At 48.0% G+C, this 22,065-nt stretch overlaps 1 protein-coding gene and 1 long non-coding RNA gene across 3 annotated transcripts in view; one reads left to right on the top strand and one right to left on the bottom strand.

Moving 5' to 3' along the window:
* LOC125723229 (guanylate-binding protein 1-like) overlaps positions 1–22,065 on the bottom strand; it is a 63,428-nt gene that overhangs the window by 27,716 nt on the left and 13,647 nt on the right. Inside the window, exon 17 of one of the 2 annotated variants that reach the window (XM_048999638.1) lies at positions 21,075–21,900. The exons of the other annotated variant lie outside the window; for it this stretch is intronic. Coding sequence (XP_048855595.1) covers positions 21,766–21,900 — 135 coding nt within the window. The 3' untranslated portion in view covers positions 21,075–21,765. Of the gene's footprint in view, positions 1–21,074; positions 21,901–22,065 lie in introns of those variants that run through there. 2 annotated transcript variants of the gene reach the window in all.
* Positions 7,846–20,974, top strand: LOC125723244 (uncharacterized). The gene is made up of 3 exons (XR_007386824.1): positions 7,846–7,967; positions 17,838–17,924; positions 20,773–20,974. It is a non-coding gene; the product is annotated as an uncharacterized LOC125723244 (long non-coding RNA).

Raw genomic sequence — 22,065 nt, 5'->3', positions numbered from 1 at the left:
GCTGACGCCGCACCGATCCGCCTGTCGACCTCCCGCTCCATATTTTATATATACATACACACGCATGTATCTTTTGATTATTTTTCATTGGTTTGGTTTGGGGCATTCTAACCCAGGTTACTGAGCGATACTGGTAATTAGTGAATCCCATTTAAGCCTTGTGAGTCTGGTGTTCCTCAATTGAGTCCATTGGTGGAGATTTAACTTGAGCTAATTTTCCCTACACACTATCAGTAGCATACAATTTGAAGTATTTCATTAAAATTTTTTATGTTTCTGCTAAACAAGATGGTGAAGTTCCTGATAAAGATCATGTCCTGAGTATGACAAGTATCCAAGGTGCAACCATGCCTGGTGAATAACGTCAGGTCATAACCACAAATTCTTTTTTGAACTTTTTATTAGCTGTATTGAAACATGCTATTTTATATATATATAAAGGGGGCGGCTCCCCCCTTCCTGTAAACGTGCCTTGTCACCGCCTCCCCTCGAGCGGTATGTCTATCGGCCAGCGCGGCTAGCCAACAAACGGGCCAGCGTGACAAGGGACGCTATCCCGCGCGTACCCAGGACTCTTAAAGGGGCCACGCCCGTCTCGCCTGCGCGAGACCCGCCTGTCCCGCTGGCGTGGGACCCGCCTGCTGCAGCCGCTCTGCCCGAGGCGCTGCCTCCGCCTGCGGCAGCTACGCCCGAGCAGCCGCCTCTGCCTCCGCCTGCGGCAGCTACGCCTGAGGCCCCTCTGTCTGTCCTGCCGCCAGCTGCAGCTACGCCCGAGGCCCCTCTGTCTGTCCTGCCGCCTGCGGCACCTACGCCCGAGCAGCCTCTTCTGCCTCCGCCTCTGCCCACTGCAGTCGCTCTGCCCGAGGCGCTGCCTCCGCCTCTGCCTGCTGCAGTCGCTCTGCCCTAGGCGTAGCCTCTGCCTGCAGCAACTTCACTCGAGGCCCCTCCACCTCAGGCACGTACACCCGAGCAACCGCCTCCGCCGCTTGCTGCAGCCGCTACGCCCGAGGCGCTCCCTCCGCCTCCTGCAGCTACGCCCGAGGCTCCTCTGCCTCCGCCTGTAGCTCCGTCCACACCAGTGACTGTAGCCCCTCCAGCCGAGGAGGTCCTCCAGTTTTGTCTGTCCATTCTGTTCCCTGTGTCCCGTTAATGGTTCTGTTCTTGTTTTCCAGGTCCTATGTCCCTCGTCCCGTCCATCGCCTCCCCTGAGGCGTGCCCTGAGAGTGCGCCTTTGGGGAGGGGTTCTGTCATGCCCGGCTTGTCCGATCCTCGTGTGTGCCACGCCCCCTGAGTATTCACGTGTGCTTCCCTAAACTTGCCCAGCTGTGTCCGATTATTTTCGCCCAGTCTTGTCTATTTGAGTCCACGTCTTGCCTTGCCTTTCGTCCGTCACTGATCTTAGTCGATGTCAGTAAAGTCCCGTAACCGTCTTCCCCCGAATAAATCCCCATTTTCCCTGACTTTCGCCTGCCTGCCTCGACTTTCCCTGCCTGCCTGCTAGCCTGCCCATCCGCATCCCGCTCAACCCTGATACATATTGCAATATTATTAAAGAAAAATAGTTCAAAATAAATCAATTTCCCACAAACACTTCTATTCATAGGTGATTTAAACAGCAAGGATGAAAATGATTAGGAATGGTTTGAAGAGCGCATGCGGAGCTCTTGCAAAAGTAGTGGTGGAAAACTTTAAACTAATGTCAAACATATACTAGACGATCCTGGAAAGGAGCAGTCATTAAAACTGCACAGCTTGCTAAGTTTTCTTTCCTATAACAAAAGTAATGTTCTAGTAAAATGTAAACTCCATGCTCCTGGTGAATTTTATCAACCATACACAGTGCCATGACAGAAGGTGACCATACTGCCACCACAATTTTTGGTGGTACTGCAACTCATGCATACATCGTGTTAATTTCTTGCATAGGTGAACAAACGACGCGTGAAATCAACTCAGAAAACACGTGACGGCCAGGATGTGTACGCATACGCATTGTGAGCGTCGAGTATAAATCAGCCCTTAGTGATAGGGTGCGGAGCTCAGACATTTGGGAGAAGCTCAAGGTAGAGCTGCTGCTCCTCCGCATACAAAGGAACCTGTTGAAGTGGTTCATGAATCTATATAGGATGCCTCCTGGATTCCTCTCTGAGGAGGTGTTTCAGGCATGCCCAACTGGAAGGAGACCACAGGGCAGACCCAGGACACGCTGGAGAGATTGCATCTCTTGGTTAGCCTGGGAATGCCTTGGTATTCCTCCAGAGGAGCTGGAGGAGGTGGCTGGGGATAGGGAGGTCTGCCCATCTATACTTAGACTGCTGCCCCTGCGACCCGACCCTGGATAAGCAGCAGATAATGGATGGCTGGATTGTGACAGTGATTTGGAAACTGCTTTTGATTGGGCTTTGATGGCAAAAAAAAACACAAAGTAAAATGTCAATGGCTTTAGTCCTTACCAACTAGTAATTCTAACCTTAATTCTGTCCTTATTGACAGTCCACCTGCACTTGATGGGACTACTGTGAGTGACTGGACATCAGTGCACGTTCTTTTCACTATGTGAATAGAAAATGTAAAGGTATGCACAACACTGAAGGCACAAGTGAGGTAAAGACTGCTTCCGATGCTCAAGCAACGACGCTAACAAGATCTCTCAGTCGTAAGGAAGGACAGGTTGTTTGGAATGTTGACAGAGAGAATGGAAGTACTTAAACTGCTGAAATACTTGCTTGTGCAGAAAAGGCAACTGGAAAACTGAATAACTGATACAACTTGAAGAGTTCAGAACCAGACAGTATTCCAGGATCCAGGATCAGCTGACTTGCCAGGTGTGAACAATCTTTGCATTACACCATTTGAGAACTCAGGTGCTCAAATCAATCAAGTGGAGAAAGATGTGCTTGTGATGTATGACACATCCCTTGACGTAGCAAAACTAGGTGAATGAAGGATATTGAATGAATAATGGATCTTTTTCAAGAGGTAATAGATATTTCCCAAAATAATATTTCAACATGGGGCGGCATGGTGGTGCAGTGGTGAGCACTTTTGCCTCACACCTCTGGGACCTGGGTTCAAGTCTCTGCCTGGATCACATGTGTGTGGAGTTTGCACGTTCTACAAATTTACCTTTGAATTCAATTTTTTTATTTTTTTTAATTACATGGTTCATTTAATTGTGTCATTGGTGTGTTACATGAGTTTACTTTCTTGTAAGATGATTTTATAAGAAAAAAATGTAATGAGATGATACATTGATGTTAGTGTCTTTAATGATGGATAGGTCAAGATGCTATTGATGCCATCTTGGAAAATGTACTTTTTATGCAAGTTTGTCATTGGAATTATTATCACTCATGTTACATCTCAAGCAGTATATTAGGCAAGTGGACCATTGATTTTTTTTGGAAGCAGGAAAAAAGGCAAGGGTATGGATCTGAGTGACTTTGCCAACCAGCTTTGCAAAAAAAGATTCGATTTGAACAGCCATGTTATTAGGTTACTCATTTTCAATTTTAATTATTTAATCTCGATAATTTGTCATTTTATAACAAGTTCTATGGTGGTCCAGACAGGTCAGACAATGCAAAGGCCACAACACGAATACAAAAACGAACGGAAGTGTACCACAAGAGAAATGCAGTGGCACATCTATATTATTGGTGTAGGTTTCCTGGTATTATTATTGCTGGCAGACAGGTGGGCTGCAGGGGAAGTTTTGAAAGAGGTTTGAGAAGGAAATGAAATGTTGTCATTGCTTGTTAAATGTTTCTTTCCATGTTTGATTTGAACACAAAATTGGAAATGGAAAAACTAGACATTATCTGTTTTTTCATATTGGTTGACATTTTTTTCACCTTTATTAAACTATACATATATATGATATGAAGCATTATGGATGTATATAATTATAAATGTTGTGTTTACTGGGAGCATATGAAGTTAACAAATTAGATTTATTGGAAACTGTCAAGATCCCTTGTCTTTTCTTCCTGTTATTGTCAATTTCTGTGTTATTTCTATGTTCTGGTCAGCCTGCTTTAATGCAACTGAATTCTCCACAATTTTGTGGTCGCATAGCGGCTGCATAGTGTATGGGAAACATTGTGCTAATTGTGGCTTCCCAATAAATTACACCAACACCAGAGAGAGCGCGTAGTTAAGAAGACTGTCTGTTAGCCCTGTTATACCGAATTTGGCAATTTTTCTGGAAACGCATCTAACGTGCTAACTCATTTTACACAACATCATGTGAATGTGTGCTTTTTGCAGTAAAGTCAGACCAGGCTAAAAAAGTTAAAAAAATTTGTAAGTAATGTTTATTATGTGAATTATTATATACACACGCAGTAATATTGTGCACCCCTCCTGGAGCCGACACCTTATCGTGGTGGAGGGGTTTGCGTGTTACAATGATCCCAGGAGCTATGTTGTCTGGGGCTTTATGCCCCTGGTAGGGTCACCCAAGGCAAACAGGTCCTGGGTGAGGAACCAGACGAAGCACGGCTCAAAAACCCCTTATGATGATGAAAATATTGGAACCACGTTTTCCCTTGCCCGGACGCGGGTCACCGGGGTCCCCCCCTGGAGCCAGGCCTGGGGGTGGGGCTCGATGGCGAGCGCTTGGTGGCCAGGCCTACACCCATGGGGCCTGGTCGGGCGCAGCCCGAACAAGGCACGTGGGTCCCCCCTCCAATGGGCTCACCACCCATGGGAGGGGCCATAGGGGTTGGGTGCGAGGCGATCTGGGCGGCAGCCAAAGGCGGGGACCTTGGCGGTCCGATCCTCGGCTGCAGAAGCTAGCTCTAGGGACATGGAATGTCACCTCTCTGATGGGGAAAGAGCCTGAGCTGGTGCGCGAGGTTGCGAAGTTCCGGCTAGATATAGTCGGACTCACCTCGACGCACGGCTTGGGCTCTGGAACCAGTCTCCTTGAGGGGGGTTGGACCCTTTTCCACTCTGGAGTTGCCCGCGGGGAGAGGCGCCGAGCGGGCGTGGGCATACTTATTGCCCCCAGGCTGGGTGCCTGTACATTGGGGTTTACCGCAGTGGACGAGAGGGTAGCCTCCCTCCGCCTTCGGGTGGGGGGACGGGTCCTGACTGTTGTTTGCGCTTATGCGCCAAACAGCAGTTCAGAATACCCACCCTTTTTGGAGTCCTTGGAAGGGGTGTTGGAGAGCGCTCCTCCTGGGGACTCTCTTGTTCTGCTGGGGGACTTCAATGCTCACGTGGGCAGCGACAGTGAGACCTGGAGGGGCGTGATTGGGAGGAACGGCCCCCCCGATCTGAACCCGAGCGGTGTTTTGTTATTGGACTTCTGTGCTCGTCACGGACTGTCCATAATGAACACCATGTTCAAGCATAAGGGTGTCCATATGTGCACTTGGCACCAGGACACCCTAGGCCGCAGTTCGATGATCGACTTTGTAGTCGTGTCGTCGGACTTGCGGCCGCATGTTTTGGACACTCGGGTGAAGAGAGGGGCGGAGCTGTCAACCGATCACTACCTGGTGGTGGGTTGGCTCCGCTGGTGGGGGAGGAAGCCGGCCAGGCCTGGCAGGCCCAAGCGTATAGTGAGGGTCTGCTGGGAACGTCTGGCGGAATCCCCTGTCAGGGAGAGTTTCAACTCCTACCTCCAGCAGAACTTCTCCCATATCCCGGGGGAGGCGGGGGACATTGAGTCCGAATGGGCCATGTTCCGTGCCTCCATTGTGGAGGCGGCTGACCGGAGCTGCGGCCGTAAGGTGGTCGGTGCCTGTCGCGGCGGCAATCCCCGAACTCGCTGGTGGACAGCGGGGGTAAGGGATGCCGTCAAGCTGAAGAAGGAGTCTTATCGGGCCTTTCTGGCCTGTGGGACTCCAGACGCAGCCGACAGCTACCGGCAGGCCAAGCGGAATGCGGCTTTGGCGGTCGCTGAGGCAAAAACTCGGGTGTGGGAGGAGTTTGGTGAGGCCATGGAGAACGACTTCCGGACGGCTTCGAGGAGATTCTGGTCCACCATCCGGCGGATCTGGGCGGGAAAGCGGTGCAGCATCAACACTATTTATGGTGGGGATGGTGCGCTGCTGACTTCAGCTCGGGACGTTTTGGGTCGGTGGAGGGAGTACTTCGAAGACCTCCTCAATCCCACCATCACGCCTTCCGATATGGAAGCAGAGTGTGGGGACTTGGGGGTGGACTCGCCTATCTCGGGGGTGGAGGTCGCTGAGGTGGTCAAAAAGCTCCTCGGTGGCCGGGCCCCGGGGGTGGACGAGATTCGCCCAGAGTTCCTCAAGGCTCTGGATGCTGCGGGGCTGTCCTGGCTGACACGCATCTGCAGCATCGCGTGGACATCGGGGGCAGTGCCTCTGGATTGGCAGACCGGGGTGGTGGTCCCCCTCTTTAAGAAGGGGGACCGGAGGGTGTGTTCCAACTACAGGGGGATCACACTCCTCAGCCTCCCTGGCAAGGTCTATTCGGGGGTCCTGGAAAGGAGGGTCCGCCGGATTGTCGAACCTCGGATTCAGGAGGAGCAGTGTGGTTTTCGCCCTGGCCGTGGAACAGTGGACCAGCTCTATACTCTCAGCAGGGTTCTGGAGGGTTCATGGGAGTTTGCCCGACCAGTCTACATGTGTTTTGTGGACTTGGAGAAGGCATTTGACCGTGTCCCTCGGGGGGTCCTGTGGGGAGTGCTCCGGGAGTATGGGGTACCGGGCTCCCTTTTAAGGGCGGTTCGGTCCCTGTATGACCGGTGCCAGAGTTTGGTCCGCATGGGCGGCAATAAGTCGGACTCGTTTCCGGTGAGGGTTGGACTCCGTCAGGGCTGCCCTTTGTCACCGATTCTGTTCATAGTTTTTATGGACAGAATTTCTAGGCGCAGCCAGGGCGTTGAGGGTGTCCGGTTCGGTGACCTCAGGATTAGGTCTCTGCTTTTTGCGGATGATGTGGTTCTGTTGGCCTCATCGAGCCGTGACCTTCAGCTCTCACTGGAGCAGTTCGCAGCCGAGTGCGAAGCGGCTGGGATGAGAATCAGCACCTCCAAATCCGAGACCATGGTTCTCAGCCGGAAAAGGGTAGAGTGCTCTCTCCGGGTTGGGGATGGGGTCCTCCCCCAAGTGGAGGAGTTTAAGTATCTCGGGATCTTGTTCACGAGTGGGGGAACGATGGAGCGGGAGATCGACAGGCAGATCGGTGCGGCGTCAGCAGTCATGCGGGCGCTGCATCGGTCTGTCATGGTGAAGAGAGAGCTGAGCCAAAAGGCGAAACTCTCGATTTACCAGTCGATCTACGTTCCTACCCTCACCTATGGTCATGAGCTTTGGGTAGTGACCGAAAGAACGAGATCGCGGGTACAAGCGGCCGAAATGAGTTTCCTCCGCAGGGTGGCTGGGCTCTCCCTTAGAGATAGGGTGAGGAGCTCAGTCATTCGGGAGGGACTCAGAGTAGAGCCGCTGCTCCTCCGCATCGAGAGGAGCCAGATGAGGTGGCTCGGGCATCTGATCAGGATGCCTCCGGGACGCCTCCCTGGGGAGGTATTCCGGGCATGTCCCACTGGGAGGAGACTCCGGGGAAGACCCAGGACACGCTGGAGAGACTATGTCTCTCGGCTGGCCTGGGAACGCCTCGGGATCCCCCCAGAGGAGCTGGACGAAGTGGCCGGGGAGAGGGAAGTCTGGGTCTCCCTGCTGAGGCTGCTGCCCCCGCGACCCGACTCCGGACTAAGCGGGAGATGATGGATGGATGGATGGATAATATTGTGCACGCATAGAAAAATAAATAAAACAGGGGTGAAACAAGCTATTCTTTATTCTTAAATCAGCTATTATTGCTCTAAAATAACATAGTCGTAACTGAAGCGTGTGACACAGGTGGAGCAGTTGCTTCCGGGTTGCCTAAGGGGCGGAACCCACCCTGCCCTCAGACGCACTTTGGACGAAGGACGGAGAAGCAGCTGCCTGTGACATCTTTTTGTTTTACTCGCTTGTGTACAGGTTAGTACAGGGGAAACTGTGTCATGTTTATTTTTTTAATTCATAACTAATGTTTTTTGATTACGATTTTAGTGTTATTTTGAACTTTTAAGTATAAAAAATGGATTAGAAGTTTTGTAGGTGAGGTGAACAGCTGTCTCGCGAGCGATCTGTGGCGGCAGAAGTGCTGCAGACGGTTAACTACCGGTTTTTTAAGCTAACTGGGTTAGCATCGTGCGCTACCAGGCACTGTTTTGTGAGACGGAAATTTTACAAAGTTCAATGGGTATTGATGGTTTATGAGACATGATTTAGGATATACATTATACAGCACGTCGGACCCAGGGTTTAAAACCGCTGTGAGAATACAAATTCATGCCGTGCTCCCTGTGTGACAGCCATTCTCACCAATCACAAGCGCCGTGCTTCCCAATTACAAGTGACTCTAGAAGGCGTATATGCCCACAAACAGCAAACATGTGAAACCCAAGGAAAATGTTACATTCGCGGTGCGGAAAAAATACTGATTCCGCTACTGAGCTATAAGACTATTTCATGGTCCGAGATTGTTTCAGAAAGGTCCTATCATTAATAGAACCGGCGAGCTCATTTTAAACACCAGCTGCGATATACATCAGCGTTTGATACCTTTTGTTTCGTTAATATGTTATAGCATTAGGATACCGCTAAGCCATCAAAACAACGAGACAGTCAGTAATTCTCACAATGATAACCCCCAAAAAAGCCGTAAAACCCATAATACAATCGTATTTATGTCGTATGTTTTTGTGCTTATTATTTTATTTCCAAAGATTAATCTTAATCGCACAACAGTAATAAAATAAAAAGCCTTGCTTTAACATAAACTGAAAGAATAGATCACTTTAACCGCTAATCGCTACAGTTGGGTATGGGCACGCGGTCTTATTTAGAAAAGATACAAAAAGAGACGCATATAATGTTTATTCATTCGTTTTGTATTTGTCCAAATAACAAAGTAAAGGAATGATAAGCCGCTCCAGTTGAAAATTGCATTTTACTTCTCATTTCAAATAATATGCAGGGTTGGCAACGTTGGTCAGCTGCTTGAGGTGAGATTTTCTGTTCTCTGTTCTGCACATACATTTTACATGTATGTAAGTTTTATTACCTTGTAAATAGTCTGTAGGGTTTGCAAACTGCCGTAACGTTTTTGATGCAGCTAATTTTAAGTTTAGAATGGAAGATTTGCAGTAAGGTTTTTTGCGTGAGAGTCTGAAAGAGTTTGCAACCCTGAACACGTACATTTTTTTGTTTCACCTGAATTGATTCAACTTTTTATAAAATGCATACTACGTTAAAAAAAATCCATCTTTACGGTTTCAGGAATGAACAGCCACTCTGTTATGAATATTACGGCTTTTTGAGTGTTGTTAGCTGCTGTTATTGACACTTTTAACACATTAGTGCAAACAAAAGGGCTGCATACACCAAAGTAGTTCTTGCTTGTTCATTGGCATGGGAAAAGGCGGTTCTAGTGTTATTAAGGGGTAATCAGCGTTACCTGCAAGATTTTTCTTTTTGCTGCAATTGTTTTCATTATTATTTTATTTAACTTGACACACCACATCTTTAAATTCTCATCTTTGCATTAGAATATAGGCCAGTTTATATTGATGGTATCTCATGTCTGTCATGCCCTGCTCGTCGGCTCCTCGTATGTGCCACGCCCCCGGATTACCCACGTGTTCTTTCCCGATTGTACCCAGCTGTGTCTGATTATTTTCAATCAGTCCTGTGTATTTCAGTCCGTGTCTTACCTGAGTCCTTCGTCCGTCATTGATGTTACCTGATGTTAGTTGGCGTCTTCTGTTCCCTGCCCCGGATCCCCTAAATAAACCCCTGTTTGCCCTGATTACGGCTTGTCTGCCCGTTCCTGCCTGCTTGCCTGCACGATCGCCACTCTGCCCGCGATCTCCCGTGACAGAATGACAGACCTAAAAAAGAAGCGGAAGCAAGGGAGGAAGAGGACTCCTAAAGAGACCATCAGTCTGGGTGCCTGTTCTCTCTCTAGCCCTTGGCTCCCTAGCGAGGATGAAGAGAGAGAACCCGTCCTAAGCCCGGAGTCAGAACCGCTCCGTTCTGGAGCCAGTTTCCGGACCCGACTCTGGGATCGTAACGATGAGGAGGAGGAGCTCGTCCTAATCCCGGGCGTTGCACCGTTCCCCAGGGACCAGCGGCCGCCCCTCGAAAGGCACCAGTACCGCCCCGAAAGACTGGATAATTGGGGAGGTGTCCGCGCTGGTAGAGACGCGATCCTGCGTGTGCCCCGCTTCCCAAAGGGGGCCGTATCCGTCTCTCCCTCGCCTCTGTTAGAGGAAAGAGAGCGGCTCGCTCACCGGTTCTTCGCCCTCCAGGGGTTATACTGGAGGGTGTCAGACAGCTTCCCGACGCCTAGAGACCCAGAGGTAGAGCAACACCTGACCCAGCTCCAGAAGGACTTCGAGGCGTTTAACCCAGCCTCTGAGCCAGCGGCCCTCGAAGCCCTCGCGGAGGGCTTACAGAGGCTTCTCCAGCTCCGGCCGCCCGCGGACCCCGCTCCCGTGCGGCCGCCGCCGCCCGCGGACCCCGCAGCCGCCTGCGCAGCCGTCGCAGCCGCCTTCACCTGCGCAGCCACCGCCTGCGCAGCTTCCCCTGCCTGCAGCTCCCGGGCAGGCGCCCCCACTGCAGCAGCCTGCAGCTCCCGGGCAGGCGCCCCCACTGCAGCAGCCTGCAGCTCCCGGGCAGGCGCCCCCACTGCAGCAGCCTGCAGCTCCCGGGCAGGCGCCCCCACTGCAGCAGCCTGCAGCTCCCGGGCAGGCGCCCCCACTGCAGCAGCCTGCAGCTCCAGTTTCCGACCGCGCTCCAGTTTCCGACCGCGCTCCAGTTTCCGACCGCGCTCCAGTTTCCGACCGCGCTCCAGTTCCCGGGCAGGCGCCCCCACTGCAGCCACCTGCAGCTCCTGTTCCTGACCGCGCTCCTGTTCCTGACCGCGCTCCAGAGGCGCCCCCTCCGCCTGCAGCAGCCCCAGCGGCGCCCCCTCCGCCTGCAGCAGCCCCAGCTCCTGTCCCTTTCACCCTAGTCCCCGAGGTGGTCCCGGACGACTCCATCTTGGCTCCTCCCTCTTCGGAGGTGGAGGAGCTGGAATGGGACCCCTCGGGGATGGAACTTGTGACTCCTTGTTCCTCGCCCCGGCGACGTCGACCCCGACCTGGGGTCGGCATGTCTGTGTCCCGCAAGGGGAGGGGGCACAGACGCAGGGCTGGGGTCCCGCCCGCCCTGCTCCCTGGCTCGCCCTGCCTCGCCTGCGCTGGGGCTCGGTTGGCGCCTGCGGGTCCTGGCCCTCCGGGTCGGCTGTCGCCTGCGGGTCCCCCTCCGGTGCCTCGTCGCCCTGCCTCGCTCCCCCCTCCGGTGCCTGGTTGGTCGCCGGGGGGCTCCCCGACGGCAGCTCCTCGGTCGCCTGCGGGGCCCCCACCTTCGGCCCGTCGGAGGACGTCGCCGCCTGCGGCGGCTCCCCCCCTCGCCTTGCCTTCGCCCTGACCCCTTCCAGCTCCCTCGTCCCCTTCCCTGGTGCTCCCTCCTGCTCCCTCCCTGGCCCCTCCGCGGGTCCCTCCCCCAGTCTCCTCAGCCCCTTCACGGTCCCCTCCGGTTCCGGCCTCCTGGCCGCCTGCGGCCCCTCCGGTCGCCCCCCGTCGCCCGCTGGGGCTCCCACGGGCTCCCCTTTGTTCCCCCTCCTTCTTGCCCTGCTCTCCTGTCTTTGCCCCTCGTCCCTTCGTCCCGCCCGTCTCTGCTCCTCGTGTTCCTCCTTCTCTCCCTGGGTTCCCTCTGTTCACTCCTGGCCCTTTTGTTCCGCCTGTTCCCTCCGTGTCCCCGTTTCTTGTCTGTCTTTCTGCCTTCCCTGTCCTTTGTCAGCTCATGTCTCATGTCCTGTCGCTTGCCCTGTTTTGTGCCTCAGTCCTGTTTCCCGTCTCTCGTTGATGGTTCTGTTTTTTTTTGCTCCAGGTCCCGGTTCCCGTGTCCCGTCTGTCGCCTCCTCCCTGGCGCGCCCGGTGAAGCGCGCCTTTGGGGGGGGGGTTCTGTCATGCCCTGCTCGTCATCTTCTCGTGTGTGCCACGCCCCCGGATTACCCACGTGTTCTTTCCCGATTGTACCCAGCTGTGTCTGATTATTTTCAATCAGTCCTGTGTATTTCAGTCCGTGTCTTACCTGAGTCCTTCGTCCATCATTGATGTTACCTGATGTTAGTTGGCGTCTTCTGTTCCCTGCCCCGGATCCCCTAAATAAACCCGTTTGCCCTGATTACGGCTTGTCTGCCCGTTCCTGCCTGCTTGCCTGCACAATCGGCGCTCTGCCCGCGATCTCCTGTGACAATGTCATAATGTTTTAAAATTATTACACACTGAATATTGAACTGAAGCTTAACATAAAAGATTTAATCGCAAATCAAATCGCAATCGCAGTGTCTGTCAGAAAAATCACGATTTGATATTTTCCCCAAATCATGCAGCCTTAAGTTAGTGTTTTATAGTAATTAACAGAAACCCATTAGGTGCAATTCTTAGACTTTGTTACTTTGTGGAACTCTATTCAGTATTAATAAATATTCAGGTGATAGGCAGCTACAGATAGGCAGATTAAAATGCTATGGAATACCCATGTATTTTCACTACTGAGCTATAGTGGTTTATTATCACTCCTGTAAAGGTGAAGAAAGGTATGTGTTGATGTTTTGTGGATACCTGAACATGTGTTATGTTATAAAATGACTATGAATGTATTTGTTTGGGTTATATGAATGGAATTTTATTGCACATGTTTACAACTGAACCACACAATGACCAAGGAAAGATTTATTGCACATAGATATATTGCAGTTGTTGCTAGTAAATAAAGAGACGCACTTTGGACGAAGAACGGAAAAGCAGCAGCCTGTGTCAGCACTTTGTTTTACTCACCTGTTTACAGGTACTTAACTTTATTATCATGGTACCACTCTTGGGACCCATAATAATATTATTTTATACATTTCTTCTTCCACAAGGGTCTCTGGCTCCATGCTGTCCTGGTTTGGACTGGGTCACTCCATCTCAGACTGTATGCAGGTCATATCGTCCCTGTGGATGGTATAACCTGCAGGGCTCCTGCAAACTCCAGCTGGTCAGGGCATCAGCATACTCCAGCTGCTCCCATTCCTTCAGCTCCTCAAAATGCCTCTTCACTTCATTCAGTATGAGCTCCAGATACCTGCATAGATGGTGCATATGGGCAGTTATGCGGTGGAGGCTCAGCGCAGCCTACAGCCTTTTGGAGGAACAAGCCCAGAAGCCTTGGTGGTCTGTGCCTGAAGGACAAGCGAGGTACTCGCATGGTGATCTTGTTCATGTCCATCCTAATGTCGAGGGGGTTCGAGGTGTCAGGAGGGCGAAGGATGGAGGAGGCGAAGACTATGGCCAGCGAATGTGTGGACATTAGATTATGGCCTTCCTTACTGGCCACCGTGGGAAGGAGAAGACTTTCAGAGGTTAGGGAAGGCAGAGGTGGAGTCCAGCTTTACAATTCTGTGCAATCTAATCCTGCGCATTGTCAAGGATATCTGGCAAGTGAGAAAGGAATGCCTTCCCACCTGACCATGTGGAGGGGAGTATCTCCAACATGTCAGTGTTGGCAGAAGGAAGCGTATCCAGCACCTGGTAGATTTTCTCCAGTCGTTCCAATTTTTCTGCCAGCTCTGTGGTAATAGTGGAGATATGTTCAATTTCATCATTTGGTGCTGGATAGAAGAACTGACCTCGCTGCCCTATCCAGAAGCAGTCAGGCCTTACCCATGGCATGCAGGAAGCCACTGTATTGACTGAATGTTGAAAGCGGTTCAGGCAGGATCCGGAGCCATTCACTGACCAGGCCGGTGATGCTGTGGATGGGGTAATCTTCTAGACGTACCGCCTGGGGATCTGGATGGTGCACGGAACCAGCATTGTTATGGATACAGAAATGAGCAGCCCAGCACTGAGAGGGCCTTCCCAGAAGGGGAAGCAGTGCCGGCTGACACCTTTCTCCAGCTGCTGGCACAGCTCCTTCATGCTGATGGCACTACCAGGCTTGCAGTAAATGCCCTCAGTATGGAGGCCATGTAGCTCTACGTAGTCTAGCAGCCGGTGAATGGTCTTCTTCATGGATACGAGTGCAATCATATGGAACATGTAGGTCATACACCTGTGTGAAGTTGGCCCCCCATGTTTCAGATTTCAACCAAACTGGTCTCAATCGTGAATGCTGTGTTTGTGCTGTTAAAACTATCCTTTGTGCTGCTTTAGTTTCTGAGATATTAATGTTTGTTTACATGGTCACGTGACAGGTTATCATCTGTTCTACCAACTCAGCACAGCACAGTACGTCCATTCCATGGGATGTGGGAGTGAAATAGCAAAACGACAGTATGGAAAGTGGCTCTTACGGTGTGAAAAGCGATTTAATTTTTAATTTGATCGTCATTTACATTTACATTTACGGCATTTGGCAGATGCCCTTAGCCAGAGTGACTTGCATGCGTCCTTTAAGACTCTACAGTGAATTTTTCAGATACTAGCTCAGTAAAGACCCAATGAGTACCATCTATCTGAATACTCTGTTGGGAAAGTGCATTTTTTTTTTTAAATAAGGAAAAGAACTCAAAGTAAGAAGCCAGAAGTACTACTTCGGATATTTCTGAAAAAGGAATGTTTTAAGTTGTCGCTTGAAGACATTCAAGGATTCAGCTGTTCGAACATCTAGGGGGAGTTCATTCCACCAACTAGGTGCCAGGGCAGAGAACAGCCGAGATGTGTGTCTTCCTTGTGCCTTTAGGGGTGGTGGAACCAGTCGAGCAGTGCTGGAGGATTGGAGAGATCGTGGTGCAGTGCGGGGTGTGATGAGGTCTTTTAGGTAGGATGGTGCCAGACCATTTTTGGCTTTGTATGCGAGCATCAGTGTTTTGAATCTGATGCAGGCAGCTACAGGAAGCCAGTGGGGAGAGTGCAGCAAAGGAGTGGTGTGGGAGAACTTGGGAAGGTTGAAAACAAGACGAGCAGCTGCATTCTGAATCAGTTGGAGGGGATAGATGGTGCTCAGTGGTAAACCCTCTAGAAGCGAGTTGCAGTAGTCAAGGTGTGAGATGACGAGGGACTGGACGAGTATCTGGGTAGCCTGAGTGGAAAGAAATGGATGTATCCTCCTGATATTAAAGAGGAGAAACCGACAAGAATGAGAAAGACAGACTGGCGATATGTGAGGAAAAGGACAAACGATCGTCCATGGTAACCCCAAGGTTGCGAGCAGAAACCAAAGGACGGATCAGGGAGTTGTCAAAGGGGATCGCAAGGTCCTGGAGGGGGGTTGAGTCAGCAGGGATGTAAAGCAGTTCGGTTTTACTAGTGTTGAGTTTTAGTTGGTGAGCGGTCATCCAAGATGAGATGTCTGCCAAGCATGCGGAGATCTTAGTGGAGACATGAGTGAGTGTCATAGGCATAGCAGTGGTAAGAGAAGCATTCACAGTGGTAAAGGATATCACAGAACTCCAAGTTATGTGCAGACATACATAGCGTTTTGCTACAAGGTAGTGAACGCCCCAGCACCAAACGTGACCAGTTAATAAACTTGTCATTTTGCCTGCACTGTGTTTTGTGATGTCTTTACCTTCCCATGGACCGTCTTACTTGTTGCACATGGTGGTTAAATAAAAATGTCCAATAATTAAGTTTTACTTTCTCTGTAAAAATACAGCGAAAAATATGTATGTGTGTATGTATGAATACATATGTAGTGTGTGTGTATATAGTTAATGCACAGGTATAGACCTCCCAAATATTAACGCCCCCCCCCCCCCCCCCCCCCCGAGTCTCTAAAATGGCATTGCTCACGTCACAATCCAGCACAAACGTGGCACGTACGATTGAGACCAGTTTAGTTGAAATCTAAAATATATGGGGGGCAACTTCACGCAAGTGACTCACATGCAGGCATGCCTGCTAGGCAACTCCCTGCAGATCATAATAAAGACGGTTTACCTTTCTCCTCTGGACTTCTTCACGGGGATGCTTCTTCTGAAGCTTCCTGAAAAAACTGCACTTCTCAAAAGGACAAGAAGATGATGACAATCCCATGATTTCCACAAGAACAACAAACCGCTAGTGATAACCATTCAGAGTTGCACAAGATTTATATAAAAAAATTCTATTACTCTTAACTGGCTCATCATTGTTTGTACTCAAGCACAAGGTTATTTGCTGATTGGTCAAATGAAATGCAAATGTATACGGTATATCTTCATATATTGCAACTGGTTTGGGTGTTTTATGCATTTTATTTCGGGATGGTGCAATCATTAGTACTATTTTCAAATGGGGGTGCCAGCCAAAGGATAAAGAGAAGTTGAGAAGTTGAAAAATCTGGAATATCGCTTCAAATACTCATTTTGTCTCCTTTATTAAACCATACATGTAAATGATATGGCGCATTATGGATGTCTATAATTTTAAATGGTGTGTTTACATATGAAGTTAATATGTTTGATTTATTGGAAACTGTCAAGATCCCTTGTCATTCTTCCTGTTATCAATTTCTATGTTAATTCTATGTTCTGGTCAGCCAGCCTGTTTGCTACTGAATTCTCAATCGCACAGAGCAGGGGTGCCCAAACAGTTGATCGCCATCGCAGATTAATTCTCAATCGATCGCAAAGTGTGTGGCAACCATCCCTGCACGTGTGCGTGCGCCCTTTTTTCAATGTGCTGCTAATCGTGCTCTGTAAACATTTAGCACGCAAACATGTCAGAAGCCAAACGATCAAAAACATTTCATTTTCATTCAGAGTGGGAAGAGGATACTTTTTTGTTTACTCAAATTCGAAGTCCATATGTCTTATATGCAATGCAAGCGTGGCTTTACTGAAGAATGGCAGTTTGGAGCGGCATTTCAAAATGGTGCACAAAAGCTAGGAGATCGAGTTCCCCGCTAAAACAGCCATACGCCCCAGGAAAGTGCCAGAACTGAAAAGTCAGTCAGCAGCACGGCAGTCAATTTTTACCCAGCTGCATCTTCCCAGTGGCAGCGATCCCACTAAGGTGGAGAAATATATTTATTTACAGTTTTTCAATTTGTATGCAATATTGTTTAGCACGGCGCCATGGTGGTGCAGTGGTTAGCACTGTTGCCTCACACCTCTGGGACTTGGGTTCGAGTCTCCTCCTGGGTTACATGATACAATGTGTACAATGGTTAATTGTTACTAAATTGCCCATAGGTGTGCCCCCTATTCTGGGTTGTTCCTCGCCTCTTGCCCGTAGCATCTTGGCTAGGCTCCCCCTCCCACAACCCAGAAGGGTAGTTGGGTTGGAAAATGGATAGAATGGAATCATTCGGACTCTATTAAGAAGCTGGTATAGAGCCCCTTAGCACCTGATAGAAGTTTCTGTATCTGTTAGCTATCTTGAACCTTTGATGTATGAATGAATATGTACTTTATTAGTGCTGCAGCTTATCATAAAGGACAAATATATTATTAATCCTCTAGCCAGACAATGTGCGACAAGCAGAAGCTGCCAAGGTTTGCTACAGAATGAAGGGATTCGCCTGAGTTCACCAAAAGTTCACCGCTGGGTATTTCAAAAAATCCGAGTAGAGATGGTCATGCTACTATTATGTTCAGCTGAGGGATCAAACGGGAAAAGATATATTATTACACGATAAGAAAATGTAGAAAAAATGCAGTATGTCCAGCCTTGATTGTAACCTCACTGTTGCAATGAAGACTGAGTCCAAAGATCTACACAAGCGACTCCTGACTCCTGATTGGTGGTGGAAGAAAAAAACCACAACATAATTTGACATCACGAACAGGATCGGAGAGGAGACCCAGGGAGGCGAGCACCTGGCAGAGGAACCGGAGCACATCCATCTGCACTGAAGGAGACGCCCTAAGGATTGGTAAGAAAGGCCTTTTATTATTGCATGAAAAGATAGGGAAATAGAACAGGGAAAAGGAGACGGGGGTGTCTCTAGCCCCGGTAAGGGTACTCGCCGAACAGAAAAGAACTGGGGGAGGGGAAAACTGCTTGGGTAGAATTCAGTGGGCCCAGTGTGTGTGTGGTGTGAGAGAAATCCCCAAAGTAAGGGTCACGTGTGGATATTGCCCCAGAGAAAACGCTGTAGAAGATGGGACAGTTTAATTTGAGGGTTTGGGATATTGTCTCAAGGCAAAGAGGCCTCGGAGGGTTAATGATGATTTAAAGGTAACTCCCTGAGAGAGGTAACGGTCTAAACTAAAGGTTTTTGAGTTACTGTTGGGAGGCCCGTGTGTTAAGTTGTTTAGAGACATTACCCTAGAGACAGGGGGGTCTGTTTTGTGAAGTAAAAGTTGTATTCCCCTAGAGACAGTGGGTCTATATCTTGTCACGCTCTGAAGAGAGGGGTCCGTTCATTTTTGTGGAGCAGAAATGTTGTTTTTGTAATGTAAAGACAGAGATGCAGTAGAAAAAGGCCAGAGAGAGCCCGTGTAGTAAAAGTGATTCAGAAGTTGCGCCCTAGAGAGAGGGGGTCTGTCTGTCTGTTTTAAGTTGTGAGGCAAAAGTACTATTACGTTGTAAAGCAATGCATTGTTTTAGGCAAAGATAATTTTGAAATAGATAATGCCAAAGAAGGCCTGCGTGGTAAAAACTGCAGATATTGTGTTGAGAGAAGAAGGTCTGCTGGATCGAACTGATTGTGATATATAAAATGATGTAGGAGGAAAAGGTCTCAGAGCGCATTTAGTTTAATGGGGAAAATTTATGAGCCAGTGGAAAAAGCGGACATACATGGTTTTGGGCCAAGACAGAGGAAGAGTGTGTACAATTAGCAGATAAGTTGAGCATTAAATGTGCAGAAATAGTTGTTTCGATAATAAGAATTGTATGGAGTCTAAATTGGTAGGAGGTGAAATGATAGACGCAGAAGGAAGTATTCGCGAGCTTTTTATTTTGTTTGTACTTCTCTTTATTAAAGTTTAACATAGATATTTTTTACAGTACATTAGCAGTCAAATGTCCAAAGAAAATGCAGGAATATTTCTCTGGGCAGTCTGTGATCCACGCATCAATATACATACAGTGCAGTCTGTGTACATATAATCATCTAATATAATAAAACCAGAATAGGTTGGGTGCTGCCACCTTTAATGTGGAACCCATATTCGAATAACACTGTCAATCAACTAAGCCTGCCAACTTTCAAAAAGTATACACAATAAAATCAGACAGTAGGCCGCTAAATAGGTGGAACATTTAAAACTGAATTTGAGAAAAAACTTCTTTACAGAACATGTAGTTAGAGTGTGGAATAGTCTTCTTATTCAAGTAGTGCAGACTAAAACCCTGGGTTTAAATCAGAGCTAGATAAGTTTTTAACAACTCTGAGCTATTAGTTAAGTTCTCCCCGAATGGCCTCCTCTCGTTTGTAAGTTTCTGATGTTCTAAGATATACGTGGAAGTCTCAATTCAACCCTATCCTTTCCTAAGTGTCATACATCTGTTGAAAAAAGAAAATTATAGATTGGAAGCCATTTGGTAAAGAAACACTCCATTCTCAGTAACAATTTTGCAGTTATAAATTGCATATTATACACTTTCTTTACTCTTTGTTTCCATTGTACTATCAAGGGGGGCTGGGGTTTTAGCCAGGAGATCATTATCATTTTCCTGTCAATTAAAAGAACTCCCAGTAATACTATATTCTGTGGTATAATTCCTAGTACAAGTCCGAGTTCAACTGGTAATTTTATGTTCAAACATTTTTTAACCTCTTCTTGTATATTTTTCCAGTACTCTGACAGTTTTGGACAATCCCAAATGTGGGTGTGGTCTCCTACCAGGTCACAACCCTTCCAACATTGATTAGAGGTGTTGCCAAACATACTGTATGTACATGACCCTGAACCAATCAGAATACCATCCAGGGTCATGACCCTGGACCAATCAATGAAGGACATGCCCCCTCCCACATATGACGTCTTAAATGGACACCTGTTAAGCTCTGCCCAAAGTACTACATAATCTCTGTGACACTGCATAAATATACATACAGTGCAGTCTGTGTACATATAATCATCTAATATAATCATAAAACCAGAATGGGTTGGGTGCTGTGTATACTTTTTGAAAGTTGTGCATATTAAACAGGGAGCAGGGCATCTAAAGGAAGATCCACCTGTATTTTCCTGGTTAGACCAGGAGTACTTGGATGTCATGTGGATGATTTAATTTGGGGAGGCACAGCTGACTTCACTGCCCCTGTGATTTCTCATATTAAAAATGCTTTTCAGATTGGCAGAGAGGATACCAATCATTTCTGTTACATTGGCATGAAAATGACAATTGAGCTGTCTTTCTACAGCAAGAAAAATATGCTAAGACTGTCTTCCATTCACATTGATACAACTTAAGCTTGCAGAATCTGAAGTAGACCAGCTTAGATCTAAGGTTCCCCGGATAGCAAGACATAGTCAACCTAATATTATGTTCGATCTGTTACTGAGATTCAGCTTAGCTAAAATTATAACATAATTTAACTGAAGTTCCAGTTTTATGGAAAACCGGATAAACTGAAGCTTGTTCTATTCAGTGATGCATCACTGGGTAACTTTTATCAATGGTAGCACAGAAGATGGGCACCCCATGGTGAAAGACGGAAAGTTCCCACCAGTGCGTTGGCAGGGTTGTTTGCAGTACCCTTGTTGGAGAATCTCTTGTATTGACTAGTGGAATTGATAATGAAATATTCCTTCCTACACTGTTTTCAGAGCTTATCGCAAGTGACATGGATGGAATGAGACTGTGGCTGGAGATGAGCAATATCAAGGATCTGATCAACAGTGAAAAGAGCCAGAGTGTGAAATAGTCATCTACCAAGAGAGCTTGCAAATTGTTTAACCAAAGAATAGGCATCTGCTCTGCTGTTTCTAAACATGCTTAATGATGGAATGTGGCATCCAAAAAGAAAAGTTTTTTTTGTCATGTTTATGTCATGTTTACATTTTTGTCATGTTTATGTTTAAACATTAATATGTAGACATATATTGTAGAATATTAATGTTCACATGAATTTGTTCAAATGTGTGTTTACTTGTTTTGTTACTGCAGTGGTTATTACAGACTGCACATATGCGGTGGAGGGGTGGTTAGTCAGTGGAGAATTCATATGACAACTACAGTAAAGAAAGTTATTTTGAAAACAGTTTGTTTACTGAGTCAACAAATAACATTTGTGTATTTTAACCTTGATACTATGGGTGGGCAACCCTGATCCTGGAGTGCTGGTATCCAGCAGGTTTTCCATCCTACCTGGTTTATGAGGAACCACACCTGATCTCAGGCAGATAGTAACTCATCAGGTAGGATAGAAAACATGATGGATACCGGCATTCCAGGATCAGGGCTGCCTAACCCTGCTTTATACCACAAATAAAAATTTGCATATTTCATGAACATTATGAAATAAAATCATGTTTTGGAGGCAAAAAAGGTAAATATTTTCAGATCTGTCAGGTGTTGTAATAATTTTGGCCAGCACTGTACTTACAGATTCAAATGAATTATGGATATCACACTATGCTGATATACGCCCACTGAAACACAGACAGTATAAAGTTCAGTGAAGATGGAAATTCTATTCTATTGTGTTCTACTATATTCGATAGCCAGTTCTCCAGAGTCATTCTTTGAAAAATTAATCTTGAAAGCTTCATTCCTTGGCCTTTAGTTTCATTCATTTATTTATTTTATACAGTCTTTCATTAGGAGATAGTACACCACCCACTGCCTCTGCTGCTGTTTTGCGCTTGGCTCATCTGATGTCGCAGCTGGTCAATCTCTCTCTGCATTTGTCTTGCATTTGTGTCAAAGCCTTGCTGCAGCATGGCATTCTGCTCCTGCAACGCAACAAAGGGGTGACATGGTTGGTCACGATCTAACATTAAAGATCCATCCATCCATCCATCCATCCATCCATCATCTCCCGCTTAATCCGGAGTCGGGTCGCGGGGGCAGCAGCCTCAGCAGGGAGACCCAGACTTCCCTCTCCCCGGCCACTTCGT

The sequence above is a fragment of the Brienomyrus brachyistius genome, unplaced genomic scaffold, assembly GCF_023856365.1.
Source record: "Brienomyrus brachyistius isolate T26 unplaced genomic scaffold, BBRACH_0.4 scaffold46, whole genome shotgun sequence".
Classification (NCBI taxonomy): domain Eukaryota; kingdom Metazoa; phylum Chordata; class Actinopteri; order Osteoglossiformes; family Mormyridae; genus Brienomyrus; species Brienomyrus brachyistius.
Note: the sequence above shows the minus strand (reverse complement) of the source record. Positions and strands in the feature narration are given on the sequence as shown.